This window comes from Bison bison, unplaced genomic scaffold (assembly GCF_000754665.1).
Source record: "Bison bison bison isolate TAMUID 2011002044 unplaced genomic scaffold, Bison_UMD1.0 scf7180017864205, whole genome shotgun sequence".
NCBI lineage: Eukaryota > Metazoa > Chordata > Mammalia > Artiodactyla > Bovidae > Bison > Bison bison.
Window position 1 is genome coordinate 5,605,928 of NW_011494777.1, and position 15,188 is coordinate 5,621,115.

General features: G+C 47.3%; 1 protein-coding gene across 1 annotated transcript in view; it reads right to left on the bottom strand.

The window, feature by feature from the left end:
• The window catches only part of PRDM10 (PR domain containing 10), a 99,334-nt gene that overhangs the window by 28,757 nt on the left and 55,389 nt on the right, over nucleotides 1–15,188 (bottom strand). The window contains exons 5-11 of the mRNA XM_010844702.1: nucleotides 12,783–13,008; nucleotides 10,759–11,000; nucleotides 8,747–8,950; nucleotides 7,095–7,167; nucleotides 4,618–4,735; nucleotides 1,668–1,797; nucleotides 922–1,164 (exon numbers count right to left, since the gene is read on the bottom strand). Coding sequence (XP_010843004.1) covers nucleotides 922–1,164; nucleotides 1,668–1,797; nucleotides 4,618–4,735; nucleotides 7,095–7,167; nucleotides 8,747–8,950; nucleotides 10,759–11,000; nucleotides 12,783–13,008 — 1,236 coding nt within the window. The remainder of the gene's footprint in view (nucleotides 1–921; nucleotides 1,165–1,667; nucleotides 1,798–4,617; nucleotides 4,736–7,094; nucleotides 7,168–8,746; nucleotides 8,951–10,758; nucleotides 11,001–12,782; nucleotides 13,009–15,188) is intronic.

The following is a 15,188-nucleotide window of genomic DNA, read 5'->3' on the forward strand; positions in this document are numbered from 1 at the left end:
CTTTTTAGCCTATAGGTAAATAAGACTGAAAGAAACATAAGCTGAAATGAGCGTTCATCTAGAAACTGCAAAGCCTGGGAAGATACACAAAAAGTTTCTTTCATCCACATATAAAGGATTAAGAAATGTCTTTAAACAGCTTGTTGCCACAAACATGGATTTAAGTCATTGTTTTCTGGATGTTAATTGTCCGCACAGGCACTGAGCCCACAAAACGACACGGCTCTCCACCTGTGTCTCCCACAGGTCCGAATGCACACTCAACGCTATCTGTTAAATATGGACAAGATACACCTGGCCAGGCAGCCACTGATGGAGGCCCTGCAGCCACACGGTCTGAAGTCATAACGCGGCTTACACAGGAGAGAAGACACTGCCCTACCCCCACACCTGGAGCTTAGCTCCATGCTGTCCCCGTATCTGGGCCGCACCTGCCAGATCTGCTTGGACTCAGGTCCCTGGGCATTGACACGACATGGCATTTGCCAGTCTCCCACTGGAAATTGTCGACAACCAAATTCAAAACCCCAAATTGACTTGAGAGCTCTGATCAGGCACAGATTAGCCTGGCTTCAATGTAATTAACTATTATAGCTCAGTGTACTTATTTCTCCATTTCCAATCTGTGAGTTTTAGGATCCAGGGCGCTATCCTACTCTAACCACACTAGTCTGGATGTTGCCAAGAGCCAGGCTTCCATGTCACTGCTAAATTGATGGAATCGAGGACCAGCCATGCCAGCCTGCCATGGGACACGGAGGCCCTGAGAAACAGTTCACACTTTCTTCCAAAACAAACAAGGGCTTGAGCAGCGGATGGTGAACAGCATGGTGCCTACAGAGCTGGCCGCCTGCAGTAGAGTTGGCGCCCATGCAGTGGGCGGAGGGGGTGGGGGAAGGGGGAGCTGGGCATCCCGCCTACCCGGATGCGCTTGGCACGGCGCATGTCGTCGGCCGTCAGGGTGCTCTGGGCGGGCAGCACGCTCTCCTCATGCTGGGGCTGCAGGTGCAATTCATGCGTGTCCGGCTCTTGCTCCAGAGAAGATGGGGCTTCCGGGGGCAGCTGAGGGAGCGGGAGGGTGGGCTGCTCTGGTTGGTCCAGCCCGTTAGGAGTCGCAGCTTCAGCCTCATCGAACTGCTCCTTGGTGGAAAAATGCAACAGGTCCTGAAATCACAAGAACCAGGAGTTATTTCCCTGCCTAGACAGACATCCATGCAAGGACTTAGAACTGCTGCTTTATGTTTTAAATGATTAGCCTCATAATGCTCAGAAAAGATTATTTTCCTCCTGAGAACATGAATTAGGTAACCATTCACAGGATGTAAAAACCATGACATATTCCAGATCACTTTATGAGGAAAAAAGAAGGCGGGATTCTTCTGGAATATCATAATTTCAATTGTCTGAACTAATTAAACAGAGGCCCCCATAATGTCTCTGGACAATTTCAAATCTTTAGGGCTGCAAAGTTGGCCTTCTGTTGTAAGTAATGTTTAAAAATACGCTCTTTTGAGTCTTTGTCTGATCAGATTTTAATTAACAGGCAGCGAAGTGCCAACAGGCAGGACTGTCAGCCTCTGAAAGGCATTGTGTTTGAGTCCAGTGACAATTCTAAATTCTCTGAGCAGGCATCCAAGAAGAGTTCCTGCCTTCCCCTCCCCCCTCACCTGTGTCCCATCGTCACACTTTTCCCCGTTTTCACTGGTTATCTCCAAGCGGATAAATTTGGGAGGACGTCCTGGCCTTCGACCAGGGCCAAACCGCCTCTTGCCTCGGCCCCTTCCTCTGCCTCTTGCTCTGGGGACAAGAGATCGGGTGATAAATAGTCACAGTTACATAATACTCCACAACAAATATTTCCCTAAATGATCCGGAGTAACTCCAAATCTTGATTTCCACTCACTTTATTTCTTTTCCTGATTCTGTAGACGATCATTTTGCCAATACACGCTATCTCAATTTCTCATCTTTCCTTGTCTATATAGCTCAAAGAGACATCTTAAATTATTCAGAATAAAGGGAGCTTTAAAAATTCAAAGCGCTGACACCATTTTGCCACTGGACATTCTGAAAGCTCGAACACATCTCCACAGTTATGTGAGCAATGCAGACAGGACAGAACACACCGAGCCTGGTGTGTGTCCTAGAGACAAGATTGGGGTCTTTCCCCTTGCTCACCTCATATTCCTTCCATGGAATCTGGCTAGAGTCAAAGATATGTTCTTGCTTTACTATAATCTTCTGGGAGGCCAGAACGAATTTCTAATTCAGTGGTTCAATAATACATCCAATAAATGCCAAATGAATTTTATCCCCTTTGAAAGGTTTCTAACATACAAAAGTTCCTTAATCAAAGGGATTCAGAAAAGTATGTCACTAAAATCTCCTTTAGAAGACATGCGTGCAAGATGCATTTAAAATCAATCAGACTGTGCTTTATTCTTCCACTCATGTACTTAACAACTTAATTAAAAATATAGATTTTTTTTTCCAAGGACTTTTAAAAGATCCTTTTTTATGGGAAATTCTGAACGTCGGCAAATATGGCAAATACAAGCCCAGTGTACTCACTACCTCATTTCAATACTTATTAGCTCGTGAGCAGTTTTATTCTATTTGAATCATCACCACTTGTCCTACACACATACCCATTAGACTATTTTGAACTAAATCCCAGACATCATTTCATCTCATTCATATTCATAAATATTTAAATACATATCTCTAAAACATAAAGATATATAAATATATATATATAAAATGCATATCTCAATACCGTTATCGCAACTGATAGTTGCTCAATGTTTATTAAATCTAGTCAAAGTTCAGATTTGTCTAATTGTCTCAAATTTCTTTTAGCAGTTGGCTAATGAACATTTTATCTGCAGTGTGCCCTGCCTGGTGCTCAGCACTAAAAGATGGGAAGTGATATCCAACAGTTCTTACCCTCAGAAGTCCAGCAGAGGCAGCAGGCATATAAACCAAAACTCTCAAGAGGGTATAAAAGGTGTTATAACAGAGCCACGTTGGAGTGTTTGGGATGCCCTGGAGGAAGTGCAGGACAGAATGTTCGCTGTGCCCTCCACGCACCTCGGCCATTTGCTCCCGAGGTCACACCTTGCCCTTGTCGTCCCCGGTGGCTGCAGAACCCCAGGACCCTGACGCCATGCCTTGTCCGCTTCAACACTGTGTCCTAACTTTCCAGTTCACCCCTTGGGCACCTGAACTCCCGGATCCTGCCCCCTCACCAGCATCTCCAGTCCTGCAGCCTGTCAGCAGTCGCGTCCCCTTCACGTTTTCCCTCCCTTCTTCCACTCATCACCTCCAAAGCCCGTCACTGGAGTGCGGAGTGATCCCGCGCACATGCTCTTCCCCCACCCTGCTGCTTCGCCACTCTCACTGCGTTGCAGGCGCTTGGTGAAACCCACTCCGTGCCCTCCCTGCACAGACACCCTCACGGGGAGAGACACTGGGTGAGGACATGGCCTTGACTCACGAGAGCCCCCAGTGAGCTCTTGCTGCTGCAGGCAATCACACCGCACTTCCCTGGAGTATTTACTCTCCCACGTTCCTAAAGGTCATTTCACACCACCTTCTCTCTTCTCAAATTCTATAAACACTGGCAAGCCTACGTCTGTCCCACTGAGACTACCCCAATCCAAACCACTCTCATTTTTCATCCAAACTGTTGCAATAGTGTCTAACCAGACTCCCCGTCTTCCCTCTTACTGCAGTACAACCTCAGTGCTGTTTTCACTTTTATCCACAGTGATGCTTGGGCTTCCCAGGTGGTGCTAGTAGTAAAGAATCCACCCGCCAATGCAGGAGACGCAGGTTTGACCCCTGGGTCAGGAAGATCCCGTGGAGGAGGGAATGACAACCCACTCCAGTATTCTTGCCTGGAAAATCCCATGGACAGAGGAGCCTGGCGGGCTACAGTCCATGGGGGTCACAAAGAGTCAGACACACTGAAGGGACTGGGCACGCACACATAGTGATGTTTAGAAATATAATTGACATCATAGTATCCCTTGCTCAGCAACCTCTGAGGACTTCTTATCACACATAAAATGAAATTCAAATCTCCTATCACTACCATCAGGCCTACATGATCCAGTTGCTGCCCATCCCGCCCTGTGGAATTCTCCTTCATTTACCCCTTTTTCTTTTTTTTCATATAGGAATTAAACACAAAAGTTAGTTTAATGAAGGAATCTTACCTTTGAAGAGTTTGAAAATCAGAGGTGCAGGTTATTTCAAAGGTGTATGCTATCTCAAGAATTCCTATTTCAGAATCTCTAGTTAGGGGAGACGGAAAGATCTCCTATTGCTGGGTATTGATTATGCTTGTTCAGGGAAATGTTTACTAAGGTGGAAAGACCTCCTATTGCTAGGTAAGCATTATTCTGGAAAAGACCCAAGTTGTGATGAGGACCAGGGGGAGGAAAGGAAATGATGCATAAGAAATGTCCTTTAGCAGCCTAACTGGTTATCTGTCTACACACCCACCCACGTGCATACAGACACACACACACACCCTCATACATTCATAGATGATGCAGAAATGACTCTGGAACTTTAAACACTAAGTTTGTGAAAACTTCCCCCTCATTATACCTGCTGAACACATCCAGTTTCTCATCGTGAGAATTGAGATGCTGCTGCAGCTGTTCAGAGCTTATAAATCGGCGGTTGCATTCATAGCAGGGCCAATTCTTCTCTTGCTCTCGAAGAACTGCAGCCATAGGAGAGAGACCATGGAGGCCAGTGACCAATGGGCCCCAATAAAACTCAAATGCCTGGCACCCCCACCATTCTCACCGCATCGTAGCCCAGTGCTCATAGATACCCAATGTCTGCTGTTTTGTTATAAAAGCAAAGGCTCAAGATTGACAGAAAGTAGTTTTGGGGATCTGGTTTTCTGATACATTCATGTAAGACATCAAAAGAACAACTACCGTGTGCTACCCTCTCCCACCCCCAACACACACAACCTTACCCCACTGGGAAGACACGGTGTGCTACAGTGGGAATGTGTATGCAGATCACCCAGTAATTCAGATCCAAGCTTCATAATCAGAGTATAGTGTAAAACACAAATAACTGGAAGATGAATGCTCAATATCATCACTTTAGTGAAAGGTTCACAAGCACAGGTTAAAGCCGTACCCTATGACCCAGCAATTCTACCCCTAAATGTGTGCCCAACAGAAATATGCACATATGTTCAGTAAAAGACATGTAAGAAAGTTCACAGTGGTACCTTCATATTGGCCAGACACTGGACACTGGAAATGACTTTGTTGACCAAGAAAGAAAGACTATGACTGACTTTTGTCCCCTAGGAAATAGCCTCACAACTTTTGGAATTTCCCAAGTAAATGGCACGTCTTTGTCACTCCTGATGATCTGTGACCATACCTGAGTTTATGCTAATGAGATGGCCCAGATGGGGATGGCTGAGCCTAGAAAACCAACCACCTGAAAACAGGGCTGTGGCTTTGAATGAGGGGGTATAGCCAGGGAGGGGAGCAGGGGCTAGAGAGGAGATCAGTCATGGGCCACGGATCCAATTGATCACACCGCTGTGATGATGCCTCGACAAGAACTCTGGACACAGAAGCTCAGGTGAGCCTCCCACGCTGGTGATGACACATTCGGCCTCCAGGGCTGTGACACAGGCACTTCTCATCTGGGACCCTCCCAAACTTTGCCCTAAGCATCTCTTCATTTGGCTGGTCCTGACGTGTGTGCTTTATGATAAAATGGCAATTCTAAGCCCAGCACTTTTCTGACCTCTGTGCACCATTCTAGGGAATTATTAGACCTAAGAGGGTAGTGGAAATTCCCTAAATGCTACTAGTCTAGTTGCTCAGAAGTGCAGGGGGCATGGGATCCCCCTCGCTTGAGGATGGTGCCTAAATTAGAGACAGTCTCATGGAGGACTCTGCCCTTGACCTGTGATGTGACCTAACTCCAACTAGTCAGTGTCAGAATTGCATAGTTCAACCCAAACTTCTGTGCTGAAAATAGATAAATGAATTGTGGTACATACAATACTTTGGCCACCTGATGCAAAGAGCTGACTCATTGGAAAAGACCCTGATGCTGGGAAAGATGGAAGGTGGGAGGAGAAGCAGACGACAGAGGATGAGACGGTTGGATGGCATCACCAACTCAATGGACATGAGTTTGAGCAAACTCCGACAGACAGTGAAGGACAGGGAAGCCTGGCGTGCTGCCGTCCATGGGGTCACCAAAAACTGGACATGACTTAGTGACTGAACAAAACAAGTTCACACAGTAGAAAACAAAGTGGCAAAGAAAATGAACAACTTACAGTAATACACAATAGTATGGAAAAGTCTCACAAACAAAAGATTCTCATGCTCCGGAAGTGTATGTGTCACATAATTCTATGTATACAAAGTTCAGTAACAAGCAGATGGTGTCTGTGGTGTTGAAGTCAGGAGATAGTTTTACTTGGGAGTGAAGAGGAATTAGAAGGTGTTGGGGACTCCTGGGGCTGTGGCCCACCCTGTGTCTTGACTTGGGTCCCCAGGTATTCTCACGCTGTGAAAATTCATCAGGCTGTTATTTATGACTTTGTAGTTTTCTGGATGTAGACTGTACTTCAGCGACATTTACTTTCACAACAAAGACAATCCCTGCCTTGCTATGTTCAGAGACGATTACATCAAGATAAAAATCATCCTCTGATCTAGGTCCTAATTTAATATTTGGACTTTTCATTATATTAAATACTATTTTCTAGGACCCATGAAAGAAATGTAAATATGTCATTGTCATTTGACCCTAGAATTACACAAGGATGTTTAGTTCTAAGAAGCCACCTGCAATGCAGGAGATACAGGTTCAATTCCAGGGTTGGGAAGATCCCCTGAAGAAGGAAATGGCAACCTACTCCAATATTCTTGCCTGGGAAATCCCATGGACAGAGGAGCCTAACAGGCTACAGTCCATGGGGTTGCAAGAGTCGAACATGACTTAGTGACTAAACCACCACCAAAGATGTAAGTAATATATACAATTTACAATCAATACATGAAATTAAAAAAAAACAATCCGAGTACCTTTCCGCTCTTCCTCAGAAATGTCATGGATTTTCCGGTTCACAAATTCAGCATAGGAAGCAGCATACCACACCTGCAAGAACCAAGCACGTCATCAGGGACGAAGGACATCACAGGATGCGCTTCATGGGCTTCAGTTCCTCCTCCTGCTCACAGAAGATGACCCAGGTTTCCCACAGCAAACCAACAAACTAACAAAAGAAGCCGCACTGTGAGGTGACCCCGTTGGCACAGGCAGTCAGTCAGGAAGTTCATACGGCGAGACACACACTGTGTGGGATTCTTTTTTATGTGCTACACAGTAGGTCCTTGTTGCTTATCCATTGTAAATGTTTTCTTTATCCTTTTTAAAAAAATGTTTTTGTTATTACAACAACTTCACAAGAGATAACATTAGTAGTCTCTTGATTTAATGAAACAGAGCCTCTTCTGATTTTTTATCTGTTTAAACACAGGTTTCCACGCAGCTGTGGTCACAGTGGCTCCACCCTCACACTGCTGGGGTCAACCAGAGCCACCCTGCCCTCCTGAGTCTCTGCCTCCATCCCACCCTGGGGAGGTTGCTTCTGCTTCCTGTCTGGCTCACCCTCCCCTCCACCACTCCTAAATAGTGCTGCTTCTGGAAGCTTAGTCCATGTCCAGGACCTTCTCATTTCTCCCCAAGGCAATCACATCTGTTTGCAGCCAACTCTGTGCTAATGACTCTTAAGTTACCGTGTGTATCCCAGACCCTCCCTCTTCTTCCCTCTACCTACATTCTGCCACCTGCCTGATGGAGCCAGTCCAGAACTGACTTCTAGACACTTCCCTCCTCACCTACCTTTCTCATCTCAACAAACACCCCACCTTCCACCCAGTTGCTCAGACTTGAAAACTAAAGGTTTTGTGTGTGTGTGTGTGTGTGCGCGCGCTCAGTCATGTCCAACTCTTTGCAACCCATGGACTGTAGCCCACCAGGCTCTGTCCATGGAATTTTCTAGGCAAGAATACTGGAATGGGTTTTGCCATGTCCTTCTCCAGGTGATCTTCCCAACCCAGGGATCAAACCCAGGTCTCCTGCATTGCCAGGCAGATTCTTTACCACTAAGGCAACAGGGAAGCCCAAAATGAAGTGAAGTAACTCCATCTTTAATCAACAGACCTGTCTGTACCCCCAAAATAACTACTTCCTAATTCCTCACCCCCTGGGCCTAATACCTTTAATTAAGACCTTTGGTAGACCCCAAAGTCATACACTTCTTATTCTATTTTATTTGTGGGATTATTATAAGTGTACAGTGACTTTCCTGGTGGTCCAGTGGTTAAGAATCTGCCTGCCAAGGCAGCAGACATGGGTTTAACCCCTGATCCGGGAAGATTTCACATGTTCCAGGGCAACTAGGCCCAAACACCACAACAAAGCCTGTAAACCCTAAAGCCCATGTTCTGCAACTAGAAAAAGCCATCTCACAGCAAAGAAGACCCAGTGTAGCCACATAAATAAATAAAATTGAGAAGCGTATAGTACACAGCAAGTACTCATAAATAAGTGAACTACAAGAAAAGGACCTTTTTTTTTTAAAGAATACCACTTCGAGGGGAAAGACAAAAAGTGTGAAAAGCATGAAGCGATCACAATTCCCAGCAGAGTGGCCACCGCCCCCGTGCTGTACCTTGAGCTCCTGCTTGGGCTCCACGTTCTTGATTGTTGTGTAGTACACGTGGTGGCCATACTGATACGCCACCAGGTTCTGCTCCAGGTGGTTCTGGGCCGGACGCACGAACATCATCCAGTTACAGAGGGTCTCGTCCGACAACTCAAACCACAGGTCTTCGTGCAAATCCCTGTCCTTTCTGTCCCCTTTATCGAGAGAAACCTGCAACCAGAGTGAAAGTGAAAAGACACCTACACACACAACCGCTAACATCATAGATGGTTGTATAGTAATATGCAAAATGCTGTTCTTTAAATTAACCAGATACACTGGTTCTCCCCTTTGTATCTGGAAAGATACTGGAATTGTGTCTTAGCAAATGAAAAAGGGAAAAACGCTTTCTAACGACCCAGTCATAGGATTACCTAGCAAAATCTAAAAGTCAGCACACTGACTGTACAGTTTTGGTTGCCATTTCATCATTAACTAACACATCAAAAAATGCTATTGATAAGCCAGAAAGTGCAAGAAAAATACTCTCCAGTTCATTGTAAGTGGCTTCCTTTGGGGTTTCAATTGCATTCATTTATAACATGGAGGCTGGTGACAGATCGTTCTCTCTACAAAGTGATATTCTTTCGTGGACGTCTTGAGCTCTCACCAAGAAAATCTCCCCATGACAGCTGCTGATTTCTCAAAAACACACCCCATATATTCTCTCCTCCCAGTGTTCTTTCCCAGTTCTCCAGAGTGGCTCTCAAAAAGCAGACAGCAGAGGCTTTCGATCAAAGCAAAAGCATCGAAAGTGAGGAACAGACATCAGTATACACATACTTGAACATTCTGTAAACTATTCTTTAGCAGAAGATTCAACAGGATAGACCTGTTTCAAAGACTGAAAAAGAGGTTTTCCTAAAAACATTATGAGCACTTCACAGATGATATTGGTGTTGTTTAGTTAATAAGTTGTATGACTCTTTGCCACCCCACGAACTGTAGCCCACCTCTGTCCATGGGATGTCCTAGGCAAGAACACTGGAGTGGGTTGTCATTTCCTTCTCCAGATGATCTGCCCAACCCAGAGATGGAACCTATGTCTCCTACATTGGCAGGAGGATTCTTCACCACTGAGCCACTAGGGAAGCCCAACAGATAACATGAGTTGACCTAATTCTCTTTGTATTATAGTCAAAGTTAATATTAAAAAAAAAAGTTGTCAAGCCTCTATTATAGGTTGAACTGGTTTCCCCCATAATTCATACATTGAAGTTCCAGCCCCTAGTAGCTTCAGACTGTAACTGCATTTGGAGGCAAAGCTTTGGAAGAGGTGATGAAGTCATCAGAGCAGGTCCTGTCCTTACAGGACAGGGAGATCAGGACACAGAGAAGCACCAGAGGCGCTGAGCACACAGGGACCGCCTAGTGCCAAGGCAGCCACCTGCAAGCCAAGGGCCGCGACCCAAGCCAAACCTGCCTGCACCTTGGCCTTGGCCTTCCAGCCTCCTGCAGTGTGACAAACACACATTGTTTAAGCCCCCTGGTCTGTGGTGTTTGGTCCTAGAAGCCCTCGAAGACTAGTCCAGCCCCTGAGAATGACAAGAGTTCAGAATTATTCACATAAGGCTTCAGGGTCTGAGGGCTTCCCTGGTGGCTCAGCGGTAAGACTCCACTGCCAATGCAGGAGATGCGGGGTAGATCCCTGGGTCGGGAAGATCCCCTGGAGAAGGAAATGGCAACCTACTCCAGTATTCTTGCCTGGGAAATCTCATGGACAGAGAAGCCTGGCAGGCTATAGTCCACAGAGTTGCAAAGAGTCAGACAGGACTAAGCGATTGAGCACACTGAGGTCTGAAACTGTACCGTCCATGTTATAGGTAAGAGAGAAAATGTCTACATTTAAATCAGTCAAGCTTAGAAAGAAAAACACAGTGAACAACTGCTATGAGGCTGAACTGGGAGGCTCGGTGGGAAAATGCATGCCCCTTACAAGTCATCAGGACACGAGGGGACTGGGACAAAGTGTACATTACCTTGAGGTGGATGTAACAGTCCTTCAGCTCTGATTCCCTGACCAGTGGCCCCTCCACGGGGCCAAACTGGGTGCGCTTGGGGATGCGCCTCTTGGAGAACACGCCGCCCAGGAACCTGTCAATGTAGAGCACCAGCGGGAGGCTGGCCCGCGCCCGCGTCAGCACTGGCCGGTTGGGGATCGGGTGCAGGGGGCCGTGCTTCGGGCACACGGAAGAGTGTGCGTTGTTACACTCCTCGCACCCTGAACGAGAAAGAAAGCCTCTAGGTGACGGGCTCGGGGGAAAGGGTCCTAACCTGGACAACCCCCATGTCTAAGGTTTTAAGACCAAATTCAATCAGCTCCTACAACTGCACAACCCATTCCACTGTAATACATGACTCTCCAGAGACTGGGAGAATCCTGGTCTTTTCTTCTAAAATCAGGCAGAATTCGCTTGTGGCCTGCCAAAAATAATAAGCAGGCTGTGACTGATTTTTCTACTGGATGTCCATTGGAAGAGTGGCAGCAAATTTACAAGTCAACGTGGCTGAGTGCAGCAAAAACGAACACAGCATTGTCGAGCAACTACACTCCAATTTAAAAATAAGTAAAAAAAAGTTTACAAATCAAATAAAACATGTTTGGAAAGAGGAAAGAGGTGCTTATTAGTTGCTTAAATGCTGCAAAATCAGATGAAACAAATGAGGTAAACTTTATAGTATGTAAATTATAGGTCAATAAACCTGTGGTTTTTTTTTTAAACCTGACAATATAGTCAGTTTCCTCAAAGGGAGCTGTAGAAACAGTGCTGTTAAATTTGAGATTACCATGCATTTGCGTGAAGATAATGCTGAAGTGAATGAATTTAGCATCCCATGCTTCATTCTCCTGATGACACAACGAGGCTAGCCCTGATATGTACGTTCAGCTCATTCCGGGAGTGATGGGTTTGCACTAAGCGTCCACATCCACCCACTTTTTCCCAGAGTCCCCCACCTGGAGCTGACCGCCAGGCTGCAATGTGTACAGCAGCAGAACAGAGGAAAGAGACTGCGCCCCACAGAGAGCAGACTCCTGACTCAACACATCTAGTCAACCAACCGCATCTCACCCAACTGGCTGTGGGGTAGCCTGGCTTAGGAAACAGGTATTTTCAATTTCTACAACTCTCCAATAATGGAGAGCTACCTTGTGTTCATATTTAGAAGATTAAAGTGACTTCCTGTGTATTTGACTAAGGAGTTGCCTTGAAAACTTAAGAATTCAAAGAAAAGCAAAACGAGGAAATTCTCTTTTGGTATGGAGATGAACACAGACCCCAGGCAAACAGTCTCACCACCACCATGCAGAAGGTCCCAGGAGAGATACGGTGAGACCACAAAGCTCTGCATGGTCTTGTAACTCGAAAGAGGAGATAAGGACTTTGCCATCTATGTGGGACACTGGTAGGCAGCAGCGGTGGCTTGGTGGAAGGAAGCAGGCCCTCCAAGCAGGCAGGACAGACAGGCAGTAGTATTGGCTGGCTGTGGGCACCAGCAACCGGACCACCTGTACTGGAATCCTGATTCCTGCAACAACTGAGCAGGACCTCTAGAAAGCTGCCGACTTCGCAAGCCCATGGAGAGCATTGCTCGAGTTAGGAAACTAGTGCAGAGCCCTAGGGCCCAGGGTGTGAGAGGCGTCCTTTTACAGTAGGCATTTTTTAAGGTTGGTACGAAGAGAGGTGAGGCACCAAACATGTGAAAGAAGGAATGGCCAGATCTGCCAGGACTGGACACCATCACGGCCTGGCAGCTGGGGCTCTGAGATCAGAGGCTGAGGCTTGGTCCTGACCAAGCCCCAGCCCCCGTGACACCAGCAGGCTGCCCAGCTTCCTCCGGCAGCCACTCGTGGATGCGATCGGAGCTCTAGCAGCAGCCAACACCTCCCTCCCTGGCTGCCCGAGGATGACGGGAAAGGGCGCCTTCAGAGAGACAAGCAGAGTCTGCCATGGGAGCCCTAGCAGAGGGGCCCACCCTGCACCCGAGAAGCAGCCCCACTTACACAAGTCATGCGGGTCGAAGGGCCGAGGGGGGTCAGGTTCCCAGTCATCCAGGTCAGTGTCCTCACCATCTTCCTCCTCCTCATCCTCAGAATCCTCGTCCTCGTCCTCGTCCTCCTCCTCCTTGGCCTCCAGTCTGGCCATGGGGTTCTGCAGAGTCGCCAGAGGGTCCGAGCCATCCACACTCTCAATTGAGGGTAACACCTGGTTGTGCACCGGCAGCGAGGCCTGGACAAGGTTTAATCACAACGTCAGCACAGCCCACGTGGGGTCGGAGGGAACCCGGACACACAGAAAACGAGGTTTTAATGGAAGGTACTCCAGTATTCTTGCCTGGGAAACCCCACGGACAGAGGAGCCTGGGGAGCTACAGTCCATGGGGTCACAAAGGGTCTGACATGACTGAGCAACTAACACACAAGCACACACTCTTCTCACCAGCTCCCTCTGAGGCCGTGCAGAAAGGCCTATCTATGGACAGTAATGAGGAATCTGTTTTCATTTTTGCTGTTTCTGTCCCACATCTGGGCTCCTTTCATGTCAGCAAGAGTTTCAAACCTCACAAGCTCCTGCCAGAGGGCTGGGGACCCTCATCCTGACCCCGCCCTTCACTTCAAGTCCCACCTCCTCACTCTCTCAGCCTTTCCAAACTTGCTTGAGAGGCCTGCCCTGCCTCCCGGGAGACTTCAAATATGAATGTAACAAACCCTTCCACACCCTCCTGGAGCATGTGTGGTACCATCAGCTGCAACATCTTGGTTCTGGGTGGGGCCCTCCTGCCTCTGCAAGTGGCCACACCCTAGTGCAAGTAAAGGCCTGACCAGCCTGCAACCATGTGGCTTTAGAACTTTACACGTGGTGCAAGATGCAGGTGGCAAAATTCAGTGGGTATGGGCGCACTTTCACACACTCCAGAGAGGTCAAGGTTTGACTTTGACCTTAAGAAAAGAGATGCCTACTTGGTTCATCATGCTGAAATATGCTGAAATTATCTTCTGCAAATAAGACATGGTTTATGTCATAGATTAGATTAATGCCACTTTACCAAATATGCTGGAAGAAAATAATGTTGTCTTGAGAGTCCTCACCTGGGGTTATACACCACCCAGGCCCTCTTATGCAAGGGTGTTTCTCCTGCCCCAGTAGCACCATCAGTTGTATCAAGCTACTTCCCTTGCCTGTATCTGTCCTCCCCTAGAACGCTTGCTCTTCCCTTTAGGCAATCTCCTAAATCCTGTCTTCTTCCACCTCTCCAGGAACCATCTCTGCTCTCTCTCCTGTACATCTGTAGTCACAGAAGCCCACCTGACAACACCGTCCAGCCCACCAGGTAGCCCAAATGGTTCCGAAATAGCTCAGGAATGTTACCGGGGGGTCAAGAGCCCCCCGAATTTCCTCTCGAGTTAGACCAAGTAAGTCCACCACTCCGCCACATGAAGACAGCTCCTCCAGTACTTCAAGACCAAAACCCCTAGGTCATGGACTCATTTCTCATGAGGCGAATCATCCAGATCCCTCAGGGTCTTGCTGGGTCCATTCAGCCCTCAGTGGATCCCCATCAGCCTGCACCTGCGCTCACTGAAGACGGCCACTTCCTAGCGCTGCTCCATCAGGACTCTGTAGGTCCCCAAGACCCTGGGCCTAGCTGTCCCCTCACAGAGGATCAGATCAGATCAGATCAGTCGCTCAGTCGTGTCCGACTCTTTGCGACCCCACGAACCGCAGCACGCCAGGCCTCCCTGTCCATCACCAACTCCCGGAGATCACCCAGACTCACGTCCATCGAGTCAGTGATGCCATCCAGCCATCTCATCCTCTGGCGTCCCCTTCTCCTCCTGCCCCCAATTCCTCCCAGCATCAGAGTCTTTTCCAATGAATCAACTCTTTGCATCAGGTGGCCAAAGTACTAGAGTTTCAGCTTTAGCATCATTCCTTCCAAAGAAATCCCAGGGCTGATCTCCTTCAGAATGGACTGATTGGATCTCCTTGCAATCCAAGGGACTCTCAAGAGTCTTCTCCAACACCACAGTTCAAAAGCATCAATTCTTCGGCACTCAACCTTCTTCACAGTCCAACTCTCACAATCATACATGACCACAGGAAAAACCATAGCCTTGACTAGACGAACCTTTGTCGGCAAAGTAATGTCTCTGCTTTTGAATATGCTATCTAGGTTGGTCATAACTTTCCTTCTAAGGAGTAAGCATCTTTTAATTTCATGGCTGCAGTCACCATCTGTAGTGATTTTGGAGCCCAGAAAAATAAAGTCTGACACTGTTTCCACTGTTTCCCCATCTATTTCCCATGAAGTGATGGGACCGGATGCCATGATCTTCGTTTTCTGAATGTTGAGCTTTAAGCCAACTTTTTCACTCTCCACTTTCATTTTCATCAAGAGGCTTTTGAGT